Below are 21,456 nucleotides of genomic sequence, written 5' to 3' on the forward strand. Positions count from 1 at the left end.
TATTGAATGAAACTAGTTTAGTCTTGGTGGCATTGAACGTGACCATCCATTTTTGTCCCCATTCCACTACTGATTGGAGGTCATCCTCTAGTGTTTCTGCCATTTCTGTAGATATATGTTCATTTGTTTTCCTGTTGTGCCTGTTATAGAGTGTGGTGTCATCAGCATATATACCCATCTCCGTCATGTCACATGACTCAAAGATAACAATGAAGTAAACCGAAAGTGAGAGAGAGAAAGAGAAAGAGAGAGAGAGAGAGCAAGCATTTTCACTTTGAAAACTGTTTGCTGAGTGCTGGCAAGTTTGGCTTGGTAAATGCTGTATCACAGTTTGAAAGCAGTGTTGCAAGTGCCACTTCAGAGGATCTGCGTAGTCAGGCGCTGAAGTTTGATTTTTCTGGCGGGCAGTTTGCCAGTGATATTTTTAAGAAAAATATTGTATTGGGAGTGAGCTTCCCAGGTATCATGAATGATACCACTTGTGTCCACGACTTGTTAAGCATGGGCATGAATATTGAGAAATTCATGGAACGATTTCGATGGAATGTTGGGATTGTTTTACCCTCTAACAATGTGAGGTCAAAAACTCGCATATGTAGTTATTCCCCGCAACTTTGTCAGAATAATGAAGAACTTAATCATGACGGTGAGATATTACTCAGGTCATGTAGTTCTGACAATAGCCAGTGGTTAAAGGACAGGAGTCAATCCTGTGTGAAAGTGCAAGTTTTGTGCACTTCTTTAAGTGCTAATGTTAGCACTGGGAGAGAAATTCTCCATCAAGGGTATAGGACAGAAAGTACTATATCCACCTGTGAACGTGTAAAACCCAAGAGGAGAATGGTTTTGGAAGAGTTACATGAACTCAAGTTGGACTGGGGCATCCAGATTCAGGTTGAGTGTAACTCGATAAAGAATCCCATGATGGATCCTGTCGAATTTTCTGATTACATGGTGTGCAGTTCAGCTTCTCCGAGTTCCTACAAGAGTGTAGGATATGTTGTGCAGAGATTACTTGCAGAACCTTCATTCTATGAAGTTGCTCCTTTAAGCAAAACGTTTCCTGTTTTGGAGTCACATGCAAGTGTTATTGTGTTTAAATGTTTTTTGAAGATCTGCCTTGACGTAGCTTATTGCAGTATTGCAAGAGCTATCGAAGTCAAGCTCGATTTGTCCAGGAGTGTTTCTGAGGCGCTCAGGACCATCTTATACTTAGTTAGGAGTGAGTTTTCTGATGCTGAGATGTTTGTTTCAATGCTGAATACAAGAAGATTGGCTCTCTCCTTGATAGGGGTCTTCCATAAGTAATACATCTCCAGCTACCTGGGTGTTTCTGACACCTATACTCAACTTTGTTTGTTTGGCTATATGTATATAGCTATACAAACATTTAAAACTATAATTGCCTTGCATAATTTGTGCAGAATTTGGGTTCCAGTTTTATTTCATTCCACCAAGTTGAAGAACTTATCAAAGCTTAGGGTTGATTGGATTCATCCCTCTTGTAGCACCAGTGTTGATCTCACTGGACTCTTGTGGTTACGAGGGAGCTGAGATATTTTGGTGTTTTCCAGAGATCCTATAAGGATGAGGAGGTTGGATGGTAAATTATGTGAACTTCCCAAGCCTTTATACTCTTTTATATGTAAGTAGTTAATTATCTGGCGGAATAATCTCCATTCAAACTTCTGTTGCAACCTTGCATCTGATCATTAGTTTTAAATTTATGAATCTGGTTAGGTACTCCTCTGTTTAAACCTAAAACATGAAGGTTTTCATGTGAATTTTTATAGAATAATCTCATTTGAATTTTTCTGCTTTTTTGTTCTGATATGTGTTTCCTGGAGTTCTTCTGACCATACATTGTGTGGTATATGTATATATATATATATATAAAGAAAAAATGTGTATTATAATATTTACAGGTGTCATACAACTGTAGGTTGACTGCCATTTTCTGTTGGGGGAGAATGTTGGAATTTTTTTTGTACCAATAATAGTGCATCCTCCCCCTGTTTACATTTATTATTTATATTCTGGTTCTTGTATTTGATTTTTTGTATTTCGTATCCTTTATGATTCTTGGTTTCGTATATTTTGGGTTTGTACGAAACTCCCTTTAATTTAAAGAAAAGGGAAATGCTAGCTCCTTGATAACGTCACGAGCCAGCACAAAATCCAGCCTCTTTTGAAATTATGGCAACGAGGATATTGGACGTTCGTTTCATTGCCCGGCGCTGAAAATGGAATTTTGACGAGCCTCCTTCAAAGAAGAGAACCCGGCAAGAATACCCCAGACATGCGACGAGGCATGCTTCTGAAAACTATCTACATGGCTACGGTCTGCATGTATTTAGAAGGAGTGTAATTTTAAAAAAAAAGACCTTATTTTACGTGGCTACGGTCTGCACGTAATTGGAAGGAGTATAATAATTTAAAAGGACTTTAAATTGAGAAAAAAAAGAAAAAGGCACGTGCCTGACTGGCTTTCAATTTGTGAGTACGCTCCTAAGATTTATTACATATGAGAGTGTGATTAGGAACAACTATTTTGAATCATAATATTGTGTTCGTTCATGGATGCGACATTTTAATATAAGAACCAGTGTTATTTTTTTCATGATGTGTTACCTTGGCGTTCTTTGAATTTAATGCAAAGGGAAAAATTTGCAACTAATTTTATTCTAAATAAAATCTCTTCTTCGTTTTGAAACAAGACTTTTATATTTCATTCTTTTATTTTTTTTTTCTGGCTAGTTACTTTCGCGTCGAATTTATCTGGAAACAGGACAAATTTCCGACACAATCAACTAAGAACCTTAGTCGAAGCCAATCCATGCACAACTGTTTGTGAACTTGCTTCTGAATTAGATATAACGTATACAACGATTTCCAACCACTTGAGAGAGATTGGAAAGACAAAAAAAAGCTTGATAAATGGTTGCCTTACAAATTGAACGACAACCAAAAGAAATACTGTTATGAAGTGTCATCTTTCCTTCTTTTATACATCAAGAACGACCTGTTTTTCGACCGGATTGTGATATGCAATGAAAGTTCTTTATGATAACCGTCGATGCTTAGCTCAGTGGTTAGACACTGACAAAGCTCCACAACACTTCCCGAAACCAGAGTTACACCAAAAGAAGGTCATGTCTTGATTCTGATAGTGATTATTTTGATCAATAAATTTTTGTTTTAGCCGATATATGTTCATCTGAATTTAAAAGTTAAAATATGCAAGAACTTTCTTGTCAACCTGATATCAAATATGGCCGGTATTTATTCGTTGTATTCATGGTAATTAAATGCATCACAACAATTTAGGGGAGATAAGGCATGTGAAGAAAATTTTATTAATAACTTCCCTTAAATAAATTATTTGCTATTTAGGGTTTTACTAAAGAAGGGATTTACTAAATATGTACGACTAAAAATGATGTACGATTATTGTACGACTAATTGCCACTGCTGCTGATTAAAGCAACTTTGATGCATGTCATTGACTGGGTCCATCAGCGTAAAATATTGTAAAACAACCTTGCAATAAAACGAATTTACTCAGAAGCACGAGCAATCTACTGAGTCCGTTAGCGCAAAAAATGTTGTCATTAAAATAAACAATGAAACAACTTAGTCGCAATTATTTTTGGCAAATTCTTCAAGACTGAGACTTTTTTTTTTCAACCCAGTGTGCCATGTTTTTTATTTTTAATCTTTGTAAAATAAATAAATAAATTAGTTTATTTCTTCATTATTGAAACAAAAACAAAACGAATTTAGTCAGAGTCACAACTTTCAACCAAGAGTTTTTTGGGTTGTCTTTTTTTTTCTTTCTTTCTTTTCCAAATATTGACCTTTTTTTTTAATTTAAATTTTGTAACACAATAGCAATATAACACTAGAAAATCTTTTTAAAAAGTAGAAGACTGATGCAATGTTTCCAATCCCATATGAGGTACGAGCAATTTAATGGCTGTTTCGGTATGAGGGCATGGTTTTGAACACCGGCTAATCATAATAATTTTTTAAATTTTCGATTACTTTTTTATTGTATTTAAAACATTATAGTTTAAAGTTTTGTAAAATCCCTCTTATGTACAATCAAAATCTGGCATGACTAAATCATCCGATTCAGCTCCTGTTGATTCAAACAACTTTACACGTTGTTTCTATATGACAAATGTATGGCACAATCACGTTGATACCGGTTCTGGCCAGATCACCAAAGTTAAGCAACATTGAGCCTGGTCAGTACCAGATAGGTGACCATTTGGGTAGGCTAGGCGCTGTATGTACCTTCTGGGAAGGTTGGGCATGGGGCCAGCGCCCTCACCCTGAAAAAAGAACTTCTCGCTACAAAAGCATCTATAAAAGTTGTGGATGGCCGATGCTGATGAGAGAATATGAAATGTGATCAAGAGATCAGGGCCATGTTTTCTAAAGTAAGAGAGAGAGGGCTGTGGGGAAAACAGAAAAGGCCTACTGGTTAAGCATACCCACATATGTGGGTCGGGCAGGGTCGGGCTGAGAAAGAAAAAGAATCAAAGATGGCACCAGTAGTTTTTATAACGTGTCTCGTAAAGTTGCACAAAGTCACATCGCACGCATGCAAACAAGGGGTACCTGAGCTGTATAAAAGCAGCTCGTGTTGGAAAGGTAGGGGAAAAGCACTGCGAGAATTTGTAAAGATTATTGTTGCTCATCACTTTGTTGGTTTGCGTTGGATTTTGACATGCGTGTTTGTTGGACTGCTGTTACGATTTTTTTGTTGAACTTTTCTAACAGAATAAAAATTTTTAAAAATTAGATATTTCAGTTTGGATAGGGGTGATTGAATAAAAAAAGAGGAGGCTGTGTCATTTGATGTCAGCTAATATCATGTGACTTAAATTTTCCGAAGCAAAACATATGAGGCATCCTTTCGTACAATAGCAGTTTGTGAAACGGCCCCCAAATTTCCAGCCTCAAGGGAGATTGTGGTATGCCTGCAAATGGTATTATCAATTATATGGTGTGGTCTATAGGTAGAGACCATTTTGGGATGATAATAGCGTCTTTGATTATTTTCAAGAACCACACTGTTCTGTTAGATTTTTGTCAGGAAAATAAGGCAAGTCGAAATGTGTGCAAGACCAAGATAATTGACAGCCAGTTTCATTTTATTCACGTTCATGTGAGAATTTACATTTCAAGGGAAGCAACTCTGATCGGTACAGAATGTCTGTTAACATAGCACCCCCCCCTTTTATTTTAATAGTCTTGGTTATTCTTAGTGTCCATGCTATGTGATCTCTTCTTTTTATTTATTTTATACTTTAACTAATTAATTTAATTATTTTTTTATTATTTTTGTCCATTTTTTTTATATAAATCTTTTTATCCATTTTTTTTTAAATTTTTACCATTTTTTTTTTTTTTTTAGAAATCTAGCTTGTATGTAGACTTGACTAAAATCCAGGCCTGGTTGTTGTATAATCTTGAAAAGTGAGGGTTGGACATGTTGTTTTCACGGTCCTCCTTTAATGGATGACTATCTTCATGGGACTGATTCACAACCCTCAACTATTTCATTGAGTGGTTTGGATACAATGTGTCATTGATTTTGTAATATTATTGTCCCTTTATCTTTAGTCTGTAGAACATAGAAGCATAGTGGATGTTGGTTTGAAAGGTTGCAGCTTCTGACCCATATTGGTGTACCATTTTTGAGTGGTGGTAGTTCTGGTTCTTTTTCCTCTGTTTGAAGGATTCGATCAGACTGTTGGGGATTTAGTAGACTTAGGTAAATTTGTATGTTTGTCCTCAAGCCTCATCTCATTAACAATCTACTCAATCTACTGGGGCTGTACCCAGAGTTTATTCTTGTAGCTCTGTATACAAGCAAAGAAAGATATGGGTCTTTTGCCTTTTTTAGAAATGCTTTCATTGTTTTTATACATTGTTTTTGCTGCTCCATTGCTTTTAGTGTAATGAGGACTGCTTGTGACTTGCTGAAATGAAATCACCAGTCGTCTGCAAATTTGGCAAAGTCTTTTGAGATGCAATCGCTTTCTGGGTTCATTCTTAACATGACCAGTACTCTGTGTCTGGCAAAAACAGCCTTCAGGTTTCTTATTATAGTTCTGGAGATCATTGATGTAAACATGACAATCTTTGTATATTGGGAGAAGTAATCAACAACTATGATATAGCTGTGACGCTTCAATTCTAGATCAGAGGCTAGAGTGTACCATAGTTCCATTGGAAGTTCAGTTGTCATGAGAACTTTGTGGTTAATATCTTAGATCAACATATTTCAGACAGATTTCTATGACCTTTTTGATTTTATCAGGTAATTGCAGCCACCACCAAGCTCTGGTGATTGGAATAGATTTTGGCAATCATGGTTGATCTTAGTAGTGAAGGAATTATGATCTGCTTGTCATACATTAGTAGTCCATTCTCACACGTGATACTGTCACAATATGGCTCGACCGATGCTGGAATATGGTCCTTTGATAGCCAGCTTTCTTATATATTGTGATATATAATTGCTGGTCTCATCAGTTTCGTGGCTTCCTCCAACTCATTTAGACATTTTTTCTGTGACAGGTAAGGATTCCATCATGGTGTAAACACTCCTCTAAGTCTCTGTCCTGTTTGCTAGGGCCATTGTTGGGTACCTATGAGGACAAAGCATAAGCTGTATATAGTTCCTTGCCAGGTACACAGCAAATGCGGTATCTATACCTTATTAAACATACCTGAAATCTCTGTATCCTTGCTAGTAGCTTGCCTAGGTTCTTACTGCCTAATAGTGGTTTGTGGTCTATCTCCACTGAAGTGTAATCAAACTAAGAGAAGGGTTCATAAGTCTATGTTATTACCAGGGCCTCCTTTTCTATTTGGGTGCAATGATTTTCAGCCTCTGACATGGCTCATGAAGCGTAGGCAATGGGGGTGCATTTTCGTGTCATACTGTCATTGTAATAACATTGCTCCCGGCCCATGAAATGAAGCATCGACAAAAACTAGTCTCATTAAATGAGTTATACAATCAGTGTTGAACACAATGCTTTCTTGGTGGAGCTGAATTGTTCCTGTTATGAACTGTCTTAAACGAATGCATATTTCTGGCTTAAGTCCTTAGTGGCTTAGTCATGTCTTCCAGGTTTGGAATGAATTTTCTCAATCGGTTTACCATTCATAGGAATCGGTGGGTTTTTGTTATGTTTGTTAGTGTTAAGAAGCTGAAGACACCAGAGAGCCTTTCTGGATCTGGTCACAGGCCCTCAGCAGCACTGAGTGTTAATCTGAGTTAAGACTGTCGAGTTGTCTTCTCTTGTCTATGGAAAATTGGTTTAAAGTGATATCTTTTTTTGCTTATTATTGTTGTAGTTTCCTTTGACAAGATGGCGGTTTAGTTCAGACTGAGTGTCTGCGATAGGAGTAAATTAACATTGGTAGAAGGTGTCTTCTTTTGTGTGATAAGAAACAGTTTTGTTCAGCAAACGCGGAAATACATTTAAAAGAAGGACGGCTTCCTTCACAAAACACCCACCTGTTTTCGTAAATGAAGATGCATATGCTGAATGGAAACAAGATATAGACATATGGTCTATATTTATAAACTTAATAGACTTACTTAAGGAGAAACAAGCCTCTTCTGTGCTTTGTCATTACCATTAAATATAAGAGAAGGCGTTCGACACTTGACAATAATGAATAGCAGTAGAACAAATGGATTAAATATAGTTATTGACGAATTGGAAAAAATTTACTTGCTGGACGAAAATATGATAGTATAAGTTACTTGTCAGTTAAAGGAATTTTATTCCCACAAAAGGCAGATAGAGTTAATATAAATGAAATTTTGGTATGATATGAATTTTTGTATCCAAAATTACTGAAATTTGGAATTACTCTAGTCCAGGCCTTTTTTGTTCTGAATGCAGCAAATATATTGAAGGAAAATGCAAAAGTAGCAAGAACCACATGTTTTAGCTTAACATATGCAACAATGAAAGATACACTGAAAAAAGTATTTCCTGATATTTCATAAATAATATGTAAAACTATCCCTGCTATCAAAGGAGAAGTTGAAACAGTAAAATTATTAGAGAACAAAGACATTATAGGATATATAAAGTGAATTTTAAGGACAAATAAGCTAAAATAATGTGTTGTTTTAAATGTAATTCAACTAAGCATTTTGCTTGAAATTGTATGAGTTTCAACTCTAGGAATAATATCACCACTGTTGCGGATAGAGACCAGGTGAACTTTGCTTTGGGAAAATATAGCCGCTGACTAAACCAAAAGAAAATGAAGCAAATGAAGATCCCCTTTGTATCAATTAGGATCATGTTAATCAATGGAGAAAACTTTCTCAAATAACAGAAGGAGAAAATAATAAGGAATATGCAGTTTTGCTTACTTCTGAGCAAGAACAAAAAGATTTGATTGATGCAAATAAAAATGGAAAATATGAAAGTTCATGACACGAGGCAAAAATGTATATCAACAAGATGGGTGATAACAGAAAAATTTATGAATGACGAAAAAGATAATGAAGGTTTATCTTGTTATATGTGGTTATGAAGAAGATTCTTATAATTTAAAAACAGATTCTCTGACATGCAGCCATAACGCCATTCATCTCATATTGTTAACAGCCTCTTGATTTCACTTTAGCATTTCTGCAAGGTAATATGTTAGAGAGAGAAGTATTTCTTAGACCACGATCTTATCTATGTCCAGAATCACAAGTGTTGAAGCTGAAAAAATGCATTTATGGTTTAAATGATGCACCTTGTTTATGGTACAAGCGAATTAATCATGAGAACTTGTTTGAAGGGAATGGTGAATGGATACAGAATGCACTGTTTCTTTGCCACAAAACCACTGGTAATGTGATAGGGATTCTGGCAATACATGTGGGCAATTTTATATTCTGTAGAAATGATCTATTTCAGAAAAATGTTATCAGAGAAAAATATATTTAAAATTGGAAAGCATGAAAGTAGAACATTTACATTTTGGGGATTGAATAATAAATAAAAAATGGGTTCTTACGGATCAAAATGTATGCGTTTCAGCTATATCCACAATAGACATAAAGAAAGGAAGATCATTAAGGAAAAATGATGAATAGTGTCAAGATGAGAAGATGGAGCTAAAAAGATGGACAAGTCAAATGATGTTAGCATCCACCCAAACTCGACCAGATGTATTGTTTGATGTGTGTGCAATAAGTAATATTGGAAAATTTCCAAAGGTGAAGTTGCTCTTTGAGGCAAATAAGTCACTAATAAAGTTCAAATCAAGGACAGGTTCTATATCTTTTCTCCAGTTGGGAAAATTTTCGGATCGGAATGTTTGTTGTTCAGATGCCGCCTATGCTAGTTTGGAGGATGGATCTTCACAAGGTGGTTTAATTATCTTCGTGGAAAGATGAACAGAATGGCTCCTATATGTTGGTCATCAAAAAAACTTGACCATGTAACAAAAAGTTCATTAACCTCAAAAAGTCTTATACTTGGTGAAGCAGCTGATACTGGTATATTGATAGCCACCATGCTTTTTCGATATTCAGACTACCTAGATTGGCTGAACTACTTTGTAAAGCAGATAATGCATCTCTGGTAAAGACTTTAAATTCATCAAATCTTGTGAGTGACTAGCGTCTCTGAGTTGATATGGTCAGACGGAAAAAAATGAAAATATAATACTTTGTTTTTTTTTCATAGGACAAGAGAAAAGGCATTGTGGATGCATTTTCGGCAATCCAGTGATTGTTGCTTCCCTTATTTTGCCCCTCAGCTGTCATCTCAAACGAATGAGCAATGTTTTTTATAAAGAGAGGAGAAATGCTTTATCAGAAACATGGATTGTGGCAGTTTATGCGCCTAATGTCCGCAGCGAGAGGGTTTCCTTTTTTCGGCGGGTGGAGGTGTTTCTCTCTTCAGGTCCAGAGCGGGTAGTGCTAATGGGGGACTGGAATGCCGTCCTGGACCCCAATATAGATAAGGTCGGAGGGGTTAGAGGGTCGAAGTGGCGTGAAAGCAGCCTGTCTGACCTGATGGCCTCGTGTGATCTGGTCGACAGGTTCTGTCTAGATCACCTGGGGAAGTAGATGTAGACATGGCAGGGTAATTCAGCCATCTGTCCAAGTATGTGCTTGGACAGAATGTTAATTAGAAGAGGCGACATAGATATTCTTATCATACCCTACGGTCCACTGGCTAGGTCATTTGGACCACAAACTCATGTTGGCCCGTTTGAAGTTAGGTGATAGGCCTTGGTGGGCTGGCTACTGGAAGTTGAACATCTCCTTGTTGGAGTCGGATGACTTCCGGCAGCAGCTGACAACACTAATTCAGTGAGAGTTAGTGGGGGCGGTTATCAGGAGTAGCTGTTGGGTTAGACAAGGCTAACATTAGGCACTTTTGCGTCCAATACAGCAAAAGACTCGCGCTAACTAGATGATAGGCTGACCCGGGTGGTGGCAGGGGGGGGGAGGATCCCCTAGAGCTAGTGTTAGTTAAGGATGACCTGAATTGCTTGACTAGCAAGTGATATGAAGGTAAAGTAGTTAGAGTTAGGTTAAACAGAGTCTCTAATGAAGCCGTTAACGTTGACGCTGTTGAGCGTACGGCAGCCTTAGGATGTGGCTCGGATGGGTACATTCGGGAGGTGAAAAACCTGGAAGGATACACTCTCGTATCGGCTCGAGTGATTTGCAATGGGTTTCGGCAACATTTGGAGGAGCGCTTCACCCAACTACCCAGACTCCGCGGCCAGGAGTTTGGCAGCTATTTAGCTGGCTCGCTCCACCTTACTGCAGCCCGAGCGACTGGCTGCAAAGGGATAGTTATGGAACCTAAGATCATTACTGCATTGAAGCAGGTTGGCTATAACAAATCTCCAGGGCTTCATAGTCTGCCCTACGAACTCTACTTGAGGCTGTCGCCCATGTTTGTACCCCTTCTGAAGGGTGTGTTTAACCATTGGTTTGCTCAGGGATCCATCCCTGGGCAGGTTAACAAAGGAGTGGTCACACTACTGAAGAAGGGAGATCGGCATGGAGGGGGTAACTTAGATGACTATAGGCCTATCACTCTGCTAAACACAGAGTTGAAGATTTTGTCCCGTGTTCTTGCAAACCGACTGCAGGTTTTTATCAGTGACTTGGTCGAGCCGGATCAGAACTACACTGTGCAGGGTCGATCGATTCAAAACAACTTGCACTTGGTGCGCACGATCATAGAGTGGTTAAAAGACAACAAGGAAGCCATGCTGATCAATTTAGATCACTCCAAGGCGTTTGATAGGGTTGACTATGGTTTCTTGGAATCTGTTATAGAGACCGCCGCTTTGGTCTGGACTTCCACAAGTGGGTCTCTGTTCTGTATCGTGATCTCACGGTAGTGGTGCAAGTAAATGGTAGGTTGTTGGAGTCCTTTGGGGTCTCTCGGTCGGTGCGCCAGGGTTGTTCACTGTCGCCTCTGTTATATGTCCTGGCATTGGAGCCCTTCCTTCACAAATTAAAGGACGAGGCGACGAAACCAGTCCTGTGCGACATAGCTCTACCTGGTGGCAAATTTGTCAGGGTGTCCATGTATGCTGATGATGTCACTGTGTTTGTTGCACGACATAGCGATATTAAAGCAGTGAAGGAGGCGATCGCTGAGTACGAAGTTGTCACAGAGGCTGTAGTCAATCGCAGCAAGTCCGTTGGCCTGCGGTTGGGCGACTGGACCGGCGTAAATTTGCTTCCAGGTGAGTTCAGCTGGGCGGATGGCCTGGTAAAAATTCTCAGTGTGTGGTTCGGGCCTGGACTCCAGCTGGACAAAAATTGGTCGGAGGTACAAACGAACGTCGAGTCGTCAATTAGGACTTGGATTCGGAGGAAATTGTCCTTGAAGCGTCGTGCGGATGCATGTTCAACATTTGTGTTTCCACTTGTCTGTTCTTCCTATGCCTATGGATCACTGTAAGGCTTTAGACTCTTTTCAAACTTCTTTGAAAGGAAGGAAAGCCGTTTGTCCGCAGACAGGTCTGTACGCAGAAACTTAGCGAGGGAGGCTTGGGGATGACTGACATATTTCACAAACACGCAGAAAGGTTGGCGTTCCACTGCTTGAGGATTTGCACTGGGTACCAGCCATGAACGGAGCTTTTCCGCAGCTCATATCCGCCCCTGCTGCTGAAGTTGCAGAAGACTGGCGGGGGGAATTGCTTTTCCTCACCGAATGCTAAGCCGCCCTTAGGGCATTACCGGGGTCCAGTGACCTTGCATGGCCTAGGAGGAGACTATATCAGGATTTAGTGGTGGGGACCACAAACGATATGCTGGTGGAGCAGCTGCACATGTCGAGGGGGGAAGTTCTCTCGCTGTGGAATTGGGCGCCTGCCAGTAGCCATTTGAATAATTCAGAATTCTCATTAACATGGAGGCTAGTCTGGGATGCGCTGCCACTTTTCAACAGGCTCGCAAAGGATAGCAGGAGCAATGAGTTTTACTTCCCCTCCTGCCTGTGCTGCAACGAGGAGGACGAAGATGAGACAAGGGATTACGGAGCCTTTGAGAGTATGTCGGAGTATGTCGCATCAACCCCGAGCAGTCGGTGCCACTTGATTTGGCATACGCTGGGGAGAAACGGTTGGTGTTTCTAGCAATCCTAGCAGTAGCTAGACTAGTGATGTGGGTTTTGTGTCTTAATATTGTCTATGGGGTTGGATCTGTTTTGGATTGGGATCTGGTCGTTTATTTTAAGCATCAACTTAAAGTAAAAATCAGATGTGATTCGAAAAATTACATCGCATACACTTTAATAGGAGGTGGGTGCACAACACTAGCTTGTGCATCCGACGAGGCGCTAGGTTCGAGTTTGTCTTCCCACCCTAGTGGTATTGGTCCGATGGTGCTGGTTTCATTCAGAACACAGCCCTGACAAACAAAGTTTTCTTTGTTGGGTAGTTTTAGTTAGGTCAGTAACCACCTAGAGTGGAAAAAAGTTCATTATTAGGTCCTAGACTAGGGTAGGAATGAGAGTCGATCCCGTCCCAGATTCTTTATTTTTCATCGGAGAGCTTGCAAAGATTCCCAGTCCACCCTTTGTTTTGTCCCCGGTCTGTTACCCTCTTAGAAGACGCCATCCATTCCTTATGAACCCCAGCCCTATCTTATTTGTTTTCTGAAAAACTGTCCCTTAGATCCCCCACTCCCCATTAGGGAACGACCTGCTTGCTTTCACCTCTCTTTTTTGGGGGGTGGGCAGAAGACAGTGGCGCTCCATTTTTCTTAGCGAGTAGGTCAGGAGGTTCCCCTTACGAATCTGCCCCCATAGGCATTTTGTTTAGTTGTTTTATTTTTCTTTCTTTTTGGGTGTTTGCTAGTTTGCCCCCCCTCCCCTTCATCTCACCCCCCTCAATTTATTAAAAAGAAAAAATAAGAAAATAAAAAAAATGAATACTTCTGTTTGTAAATAGAATTTTTTTTTTTTTTTTTGTATATATCTCTTTTCAGAATCGAAAGTTGCCAGCCATCCCGTAAACTGGGGAGTTCGTTTTTTAAGTAGGTCCATGATAAGAATGAGGCGTTAGTATGATAGATAACCTAGTGTAGGGAAAACCTTATAAAGTTCTTGCTTTCCGAGCAAGACCTATCAAACTAGAATAAAAAGACCTCCGCATATCCCACTTCCCCTTACTGGCCCTGATGCCTAAGCTTCTTCGGACCCTAAAAGTAGATAATGCCAAGGCCGGGGCCAAATAGCTAAATAAACATACTTCCGTATCAGGAGTCAAAAACATTTCACACCTCCCCTTTTTTGATATAATGGAAAAATCGTTTCGGGTTCAATTTTGGTTCGACTTGAGAAATGGAAATAAAAATAAATAAATAAATAAATAAAAATAAACAAATAAATGAACAAATAAAAATAAACCAATAAAATAATTGTTCTTTTGTGTGTGTGGGGGGGGGGGGATTTGTCTTTATTCTCATTGGTCAAAAAGAATTATTAATATATTGTATAATGTGTGAAACAAGAAGCCATTTTTTTTTTTGTAAATCACATTGATTTTTTTTTGGATACATATAAAAATAAACACTTTTCATATATATATATATATATATATATATATATATATATATATATATATATATATATATATATATATATATATATATAAAAACATACAAAGAATCCTACTCAAATACATATATATATCTTTTCAATTTGTAAGAAGTCTGGCCTTTTTCACTCCTTTATTGGGTATTGACGTGTCTGGTTAATATTTTCATCAGTAGTTCTACTGTAATTGTCGTCGTTAGTAATATTTGCATTGTGATCGATTAAGATGCTAGGTAATATTTTGTCACGTTTTTCATCCACTGGATCGCCATTTTTTTTTTTTTTTTTTTTTTTTTTTTACACATCTAACCCTTTTTATGGAATTTTGGGCTGGAAAGTAGATTAAATATGCTGGACTGTTTTTATCGCAACCTACGAAAATACCTTTTTCGCTTTTAGTATTTAGTTTACTGGTATTTTCTATAAATGCAAAACAATCTGAACCAAATATATGCATATTGCATTCGGTTCATTTTGGGTTTACACCGCAAAATGCTTCATATGGTGTGAAGTGAGGTGCTCGCTGGGCAAAACAACAAACAGCTCACTTAAAATTAATTTTTCAAAAACATTAATAAGAAAACAAATATTTAGAAAAATTAATAAAAAACAAATAATCAGGCTTGGCTTGTTATAAGAGGTGTAAATTTATTTGCCCTGGTGTATCACACTCGTGTTTATTTTGAGTCCGAAAAAAAAGAAGAAGAAATCCTTCCCGACTGGTCAAATGTTTTTGGCGTTAAGTTGGAAAGAAACGATAAATTAATTTTCTTTAGAAAAGCCGTCCAGGTAAGGAGCGGAGTGAATAGATTAGAAGAATGTTTTTCTTTTTTTTGTGTGGTTTCACCATTGGAACCGGCACAGGGTGTGTCACGCATGAGCGACAGAGCGTGGCAGTAACGCGTCTTACTCCTCTGGTGTTCGCGAGCAAAAAGAGAGCGAGAGACTCCTCGAATTTAGTGCCACGGCTTTTTTTTGTCTTTTTTTGGAGCTCTCCGGAAACGGTGAATGTTCAATGTCACTGTCAAAATTAGTTCCAGGGTAGACACTACATACCCCCCTACTATACAGTATGTCGAACAAAAGAAAGTGGAAAAGTCACTGAGTATACACAGCAAATCGGTGAGGACGTTGCACTGATCTGCCCGATCTGGTAGAAGTTGTAATTACTGGTGAATCGAAGTTTCCGTTCTGAACTGCAGTGTTTTGTATCCGTTTGCGTGCTAGCACATCGTCATCCAGAATAGCTTTCTTCAGGCGATCAACACTGACTGAATCTCGTCTTCCGTCAATCTCGATAACGAAGAACTTTGAGTAGCGTTTCAATACCTTAAAGGGACCGGAATACGGTATTTGCAGTCGAGCTGTGCCTCCATCGTTCCGAACAAACACATGAGTCCACGATTGTATGTCTTTGGGGACGTGAGTGCGTGTGTTCTGTGTTCTCGGGGCAACGTTAAAAGGTTTCGCCAAGTATTCCCTCATACGAGAGGTATAACTTGTTGGGTCAGACATGCGTGTAGGAGTGGTCGATGCGACCATCTGTCCAGGGAGAGTCAGCGCTGTTCCGTAAATCATTTCGGCAGGTGTAAAGCCAATATCTGCTTCTATGGTGAATCTGATGCCTAATAGAATGAAGGGGAGGTACTCTGTCCACCTGTTAGGGTCGGAATGTGCTCTAATAGCTGCTTTCAACTGACGGTGCAGACCCTCGATCATGCCGTTTGCCGCCGGGTGGTACGAGGTAGTCCTTATGTGTTTGCTTCCCAGTAGGCGAGACAACTCAGAAAAAAGATAGAAATCGAATTGTCTGCCCCTATCGGTTGTGATGGTGTGAGGCACACCATAACGCGATATCCAATGTGTAACCAGGGCTCGGGCAACAGTTTCTGCGGAAATATCTGCGATGGGAATGGCTTCAGGCCATCTAGAGAATCTGTCGATGCAAGTCAATAAGTATGTAGTTTCTCGAATGTGGGAGTGGACCCACTAAATCTATGTGAACGTGTGGAAATCGTGCCTCAGGGGTTGCGAAGGTAGCAAGGGGACTTTTAATATGCCTCTGTACTTTCGATTTCTGGCAAGGGATGCAAATCTTGGTCCATTCGCGAACGTCTCGGTTAATGGCTGTCCAGATGAAACAAGAAGTCACCAGCTTCTGCGTGGAACGAATGCCAGGATGTGACAAGTTGTGTAATTGAAAGAAGACAGCTCGCCTATGCTTAAGGGGTACATAGGGGCGTTTGTGACCGTTTGAAACATCGCACCATATCGTCTCATTGGAAAAAGGTACTGGGACTTGCTTGAAAGTTAGATTTTCGGAGTGATGTAAGTGATTTAGTTCTTCGTCATCCCGTTGGTCGATGGCGATCTGGTGGAGGTCGATCTCGTCAATCGCTTGAATGGCATCGATGTGCATTCTCGACAATGCATCTGCAACTACGTTCTCCTTCCCTCTGATATACTTGATATCCGCAGTAAATTGTGATATGAAATCCAAATGGCGAGCTTCCCTGGGTGAGTGTTTTCCGGGCTTGGCAAGCAAAGCATGCGATAACGGCTTGTGATCCATAAAAAGCATGAAAGTGGATCCTTCCAACATGTAACGAAAGTGTTTAACTGCGCAGTATGCAGCGAAAAGTTCCCTGCTGAAAGTGCTGTATTTGGTTTCAGCGTGCTGAAGACGCCTTGAGAAAAAAGCTAGTGGTTGCCAAGTATCATCCACTAATTGTTGCAGTACACCTCCAATGCCAACGTCGGATGCATCGATGGATAAAGCTAGGGGTGCATCTGGACGGGGGAAAACCAACATTGTCGCTTCTGTTAATGCCTGCTTGACCTTATCGAAGGAACATAATTCCGTTTCGCTTAATATAATCGTCTCATTTTTTTTGTTTTTATTTCTGAGTACGTCGGTTCATGGCTGCGCGATTTCAGCACAATGGAGCATGAAACGTCAATAGAAATTAATTAAACCGAGGAACTCTCGAAGTTTACGAAGTGAAGTGGGAGCTTGGTAATCGACTATAGATTGGACTTTCTCTGGAAGGGGACGGATACCTTCTTTGTTGATTAAATGGCCGAGAAACGAAAGTGAAAAAACTCCAAACTCGCATTTTTGGGGGTTAATAATAACGCCATAATCTGTCAATCTGTGAAATAACTGCTGCAGATGCTGTAAGTGTTCACGTTCTGATGCACTTGCCACGAGGAGATCGTCGATATATGCATAGACGAACGGTAGTCCTTGCAAAACTGCGTCGATAAAACGTTGAAAATCTGTATACGGATCCGTGGTGTCTTTACGTATAACTGGGCTGATCTCGGTCGACCCACTGATTATGCCTTGCACAGAACGTCTAGTGTTATTATCAATGAGTTTGCCGCGTTTGACATGTACAAGGATGCCGAAATGGTGCAGAAAATCTGCCCCTAAAATTGGAACGGGTAGCTTTGCGACGATGAAGACCCAACATAGTGCGCACTGTAATCCAAGATTTAATGTTATCGATGTCTCTCCGTAAGTAGGAATGGAGGAGTGATTCACTGCGTGTAGAAATAAGTTTGATTGAGGACGATTCTCTTTCACGAACTTCTTAGGGATGATACTGACTACCGCACCGGTATCAACGAGAAATCGTATACCAGTGGTTCTATCAGTCACGTACATGGTGCGACGAATGTTGTTCTTGCCAGGAGTGTCTGCCGCTCCTACTGCCTGGCCTGGGCGTTTCTCGAGAGACGTTTCTTCATATATGAACATGGCTGGTGGCATTAGTAAGCTCTTTCACCGAAACGTGCGTGGTACTTGCAGAGCCCACCGCTGTTCTGAGTGCTGCTAAATCGCTGGGAACGGACTCGCTCAGTGGGGTGCTTATGCATTTTTGGTTTGAGCTCGAGGCCACGTAACTGTTCACTCAGGTCATTAATCATTTGAGCCTGTCGCTCTAGTTCCTCGCGTATATCCGTGGAGGGGTTTGCGACGTTAGGCAGGGCATCGTTAGAGCTGTGTGTGTGAACTGGGGCTATGGAAACGGTCACGTCCATAATTTTGTCTGCTAGGTCCGCTAGCTCCTCAATGGTTGTGGAGTCATTCGAAGAGGCGAGTATCATTTGAATACTCGATGGCAGTCTATTGACGAAAAGTTGTTTAAGTATGTCCGGCGGTAGTGAGTTCTCACCCATCAACAGCTTCATACGTCTGAGTAACTGAGACGGTTTCCGATCTCCGAGTTCTTCTTCTACGAGAAGTTGACAAAGGCATTTCTGCTGTGAATCGGTTGTCCTACGAATCAATTCCGATTTGAAATAATCGTAGCTGATCGATCCAGGGGGTGACATGATCAGGTCGCGAACCTCCGCCATTACTTCATGCGGCCACCACGTGGTTGAATTTCGTCACATCGCTCAGGATCCTTTGCGTGTAGAACTGGGCCTCTATGTGTGTGAACCATAATGTTGGATCGTGCATCCAAAAAGGATGAATCCTCAAAATAGCCTGAGTAGCTGTCGTTGAAGGAAGCGCCTCACTGTCCATCGTGGGGAATGTGTTGAAGAGAACGATGACCGCAGAAAATCTCCGTGAGATCCTTTACGCCTAGAAAAACCGATGTGCCGCTAAGGTCGACATGTACGTCATTCGGCATGTGCGTGGTCGCTGAGAAATTTCCCTTGTGTGATTACAGGTAATTCTTCCTTATTGATAATATCCACAATTCCTTGCGTGTTCTGCCAAAGTCTGATGAAAAAAAGGGGTCACCAGTGAAGCGAGGTGCTCGCTGGGCAAAACAACAAACAGCTCACTTAAAATTAATTTTTCAAAAACATTAATAAGAAAACAAATATTTAGAAAAATTAATTAAAAACAAATAATCAGGCTTGGCTTGTTATAAGAGGTGTAAATTTATTTGCCCTGGTGTATCACACTCGTGTTTATTTTGAGTCCGAAAAAAAAGAAGAAGAAATCCTTCCCGACTGGTCAAATGTTTTTGGCGTTAAGTTGGAAAGAAACGATAAATTAATTTTCTTTAGAAAAGCCGTTCGGGTAAGGAGCGGAGTGAATAGATAAGAAGAATGTTTTTCTTTTTTTTGTGTGGTTTCACCATTGGAACCGGCACAGGGTGTGTCACGCATGAGCGACAGAGCGTGGCAGTAACGCGTCTTACTCCTCTGGTGTTCGCGAGCAAAAAGAGAGCGAGAGACTCCTCGAATTTAGCGCCACGGCTTTTTTTTGTCTTTTTTTGGAGCTCTCCGGAAACGGTGAATGTTCAATGTCACTGTCAAAATTAGTTCCAGGGTAGACGCTACACAGTGTTTTGCCTCATCTTCTATTGAACGATCTATTTCTGATATATGCTGCTGCCATTAAAGCGTACGTCCATAAACTATAAGTAGACATCTTGTCATATCTCAAAAAGGGTTCGCCATGCCCTTTCAGAGGTACCATTTTGGAAGGGGGAATATGGCGCAGATTTCTCTTGTTTAATACAGTGGTTATTAATAGAATTTCAAAGTCTTTACTAGTAAATTCAGTCCCATTGTCTGAGCGAATACATTTTACCGAGCCGTACAGGGCAATATAATAAATATTTCTTAGTGGCGAGGATAGTGTCGGATTTGTTTTTTAGAAAATAAACTATAATCAAACCGGAAAAATCATCAATAAAGTTCGAAACATACCTTAGATTATTTCTCCCCATCGGGCTGATCAGACCTGCTAAATCATAATGCACAAGTGAGAGAATTTTTATGGTCTTTTTGTCTGGCGTTCTGCTTACATATTTTGTCATTTTCCCCTGTGAACATACATCACAATTTGGGAGATCGTCTGAAGGTATTATTTTCATACCTTCGACTACATTTGGTAATTTTTTAATATCAGCTGTATTACAGTGTCGTAGAATTTTATATTCGCGCCTTATTTAATTACAGCCTGCACGGAAAATATGTCTTGCTTAAATGTAGGTATGAACAGAACATTTTTTAGAATACAGTTACAGATTTCGCCTTTATTATTTTTTAGGGATATTTTAGCATCGCCTCTTTTCAAGACTATATCATTTATTTGACTACCGTCGGCAAGTTCGACAAAATGACTTTGTGGATTAAAGTTTGAATCAAAATTAATAAAATCAGATTCCTTGGTGATAACGTGCGCTGTAGCATCATAGTCTACAAGGAGATTTTTACCATTTGTGGTATTGTCAAAGTTACGTGTGAATAGGAATGTATGTTCTTCCTCAAAGTTCTCAACGTTTTTTACGGAGTCCATTTTAAAGCGTTTATATCGACATTGGAAACTTTTGTGGTTGGGTTGTCCACAATTATAGCAGATAATTTTATTTTTTGTTCTTGGGAGAATTACTTTTGGGGAACATGTTGCGGTGAGGTGCGTAATTTGGTGGTGTCTGTTTTTGAGAAGCATTTTTGAACTTCATAATATTGCTGGAGTTATTATTGTCCATGAGCATATGATTAATCTCTTTGTAACTGCGCAATGCCACTTTAAATTCACTGAAATTTATGGGTTTGTCTTTTTGCATTATAACAGTTGTAAATGGTTTCAAATCGGCTGGAGGCGGTTGTTTCTGCCCTTATAACATAGTAGGTAATAGTTTCATCCTTGTTACGTTTTAGAGACGTTAGTTCTGTATATAGTGATATAATTTTCGGTTTCCCTTTTGATAAATAATGTTCTCTTAATATGTTCAATGCTTTCCATCCGTCATCCAAGGCATCTCTTATAATCAGAGACAGGCTTCTATCGCCTAAGCATTGAATAAGTTCTGCAAAAACAGTCGCGTTCTTTTTGAGAAATTTGGGGTCGTTAGGATTCTCTGTTGGAGATTGTATCACTTTGTGTAGTTTTCGAATCCTTAGATACCCCAGAAATTTTACCTGCCACAATTTGAATTTAGATTCTGATCCATCAAAGAAAAGATGATTTTTGGGCGCATAACCTGTTAAGTGTTGAGACATTATGTTGAACAGAGTGCAGTCTCGATACTGAGTGTGAAGTAATTGCCAGTAACAAAGATGGCGGCTAAGAATCAAATGTTGTTCATAACATAGCCAATGGCAAACTGATTGAATCCAAAATTCGACAATTTTTATAGTAACTTTGGAAGATTTTGATTGGTTGGTTAGCACAGCCGGTGGTTATAAACATGATTGCCGACATCATTGGTCTCATATCCTCGCATCAGGAGTCAAAAACATTTCACAATATATATATATATATATATATATATATATATATATATATATATATATATAAATGTAACTCTTGGTTCATTCGTTATTAGAAGTCTAAATAACCACTGGAATGATTGCT

General features: G+C 39.6%; 3 protein-coding genes across 3 annotated transcripts; all 3 read right to left on the reverse strand.

Moving 5' to 3' along the window:
* Positions 1 to 15,221: 15,221 nt before the first annotated feature.
* On the reverse strand, positions 15,222 to 15,842 carry LOC145292760 (uncharacterized). Its single transcript, XM_080138797.1, has one exon. The coding sequence runs from the start codon at positions 15,840 to 15,842 to the stop codon at positions 15,222 to 15,224; it is 621 nt and encodes a 206-aa protein (XP_079994923.1).
* A 1,237-nt stretch (positions 15,843 to 17,079) lies between these two features.
* Positions 17,080 to 17,898, reverse strand: LOC145292761 (uncharacterized). The gene has a single exon (XM_080138798.1). The coding sequence runs from the start codon at positions 17,896 to 17,898 to the stop codon at positions 17,080 to 17,082; it is 819 nt and encodes a 272-aa protein (XP_079994924.1).
* On the reverse strand, positions 17,898 to 18,488 carry LOC145292762 (uncharacterized). The gene has a single exon (XM_080138799.1). It carries the CDS (start codon positions 18,486 to 18,488, stop codon positions 17,898 to 17,900), a length of 591 nt encoding a protein of 196 aa, XP_079994925.1.
* Between the last annotated feature and the right edge of the window lie 2,968 nt (positions 18,489 to 21,456).

This window comes from Euprymna scolopes, chromosome 14 (assembly GCF_053919585.1).
Source record: "Euprymna scolopes isolate OS-2025 chromosome 14, ASM5391958v1, whole genome shotgun sequence".
Lineage (NCBI taxonomy): Eukaryota > Metazoa > Mollusca > Cephalopoda > Sepiida > Sepiolidae > Euprymna > Euprymna scolopes.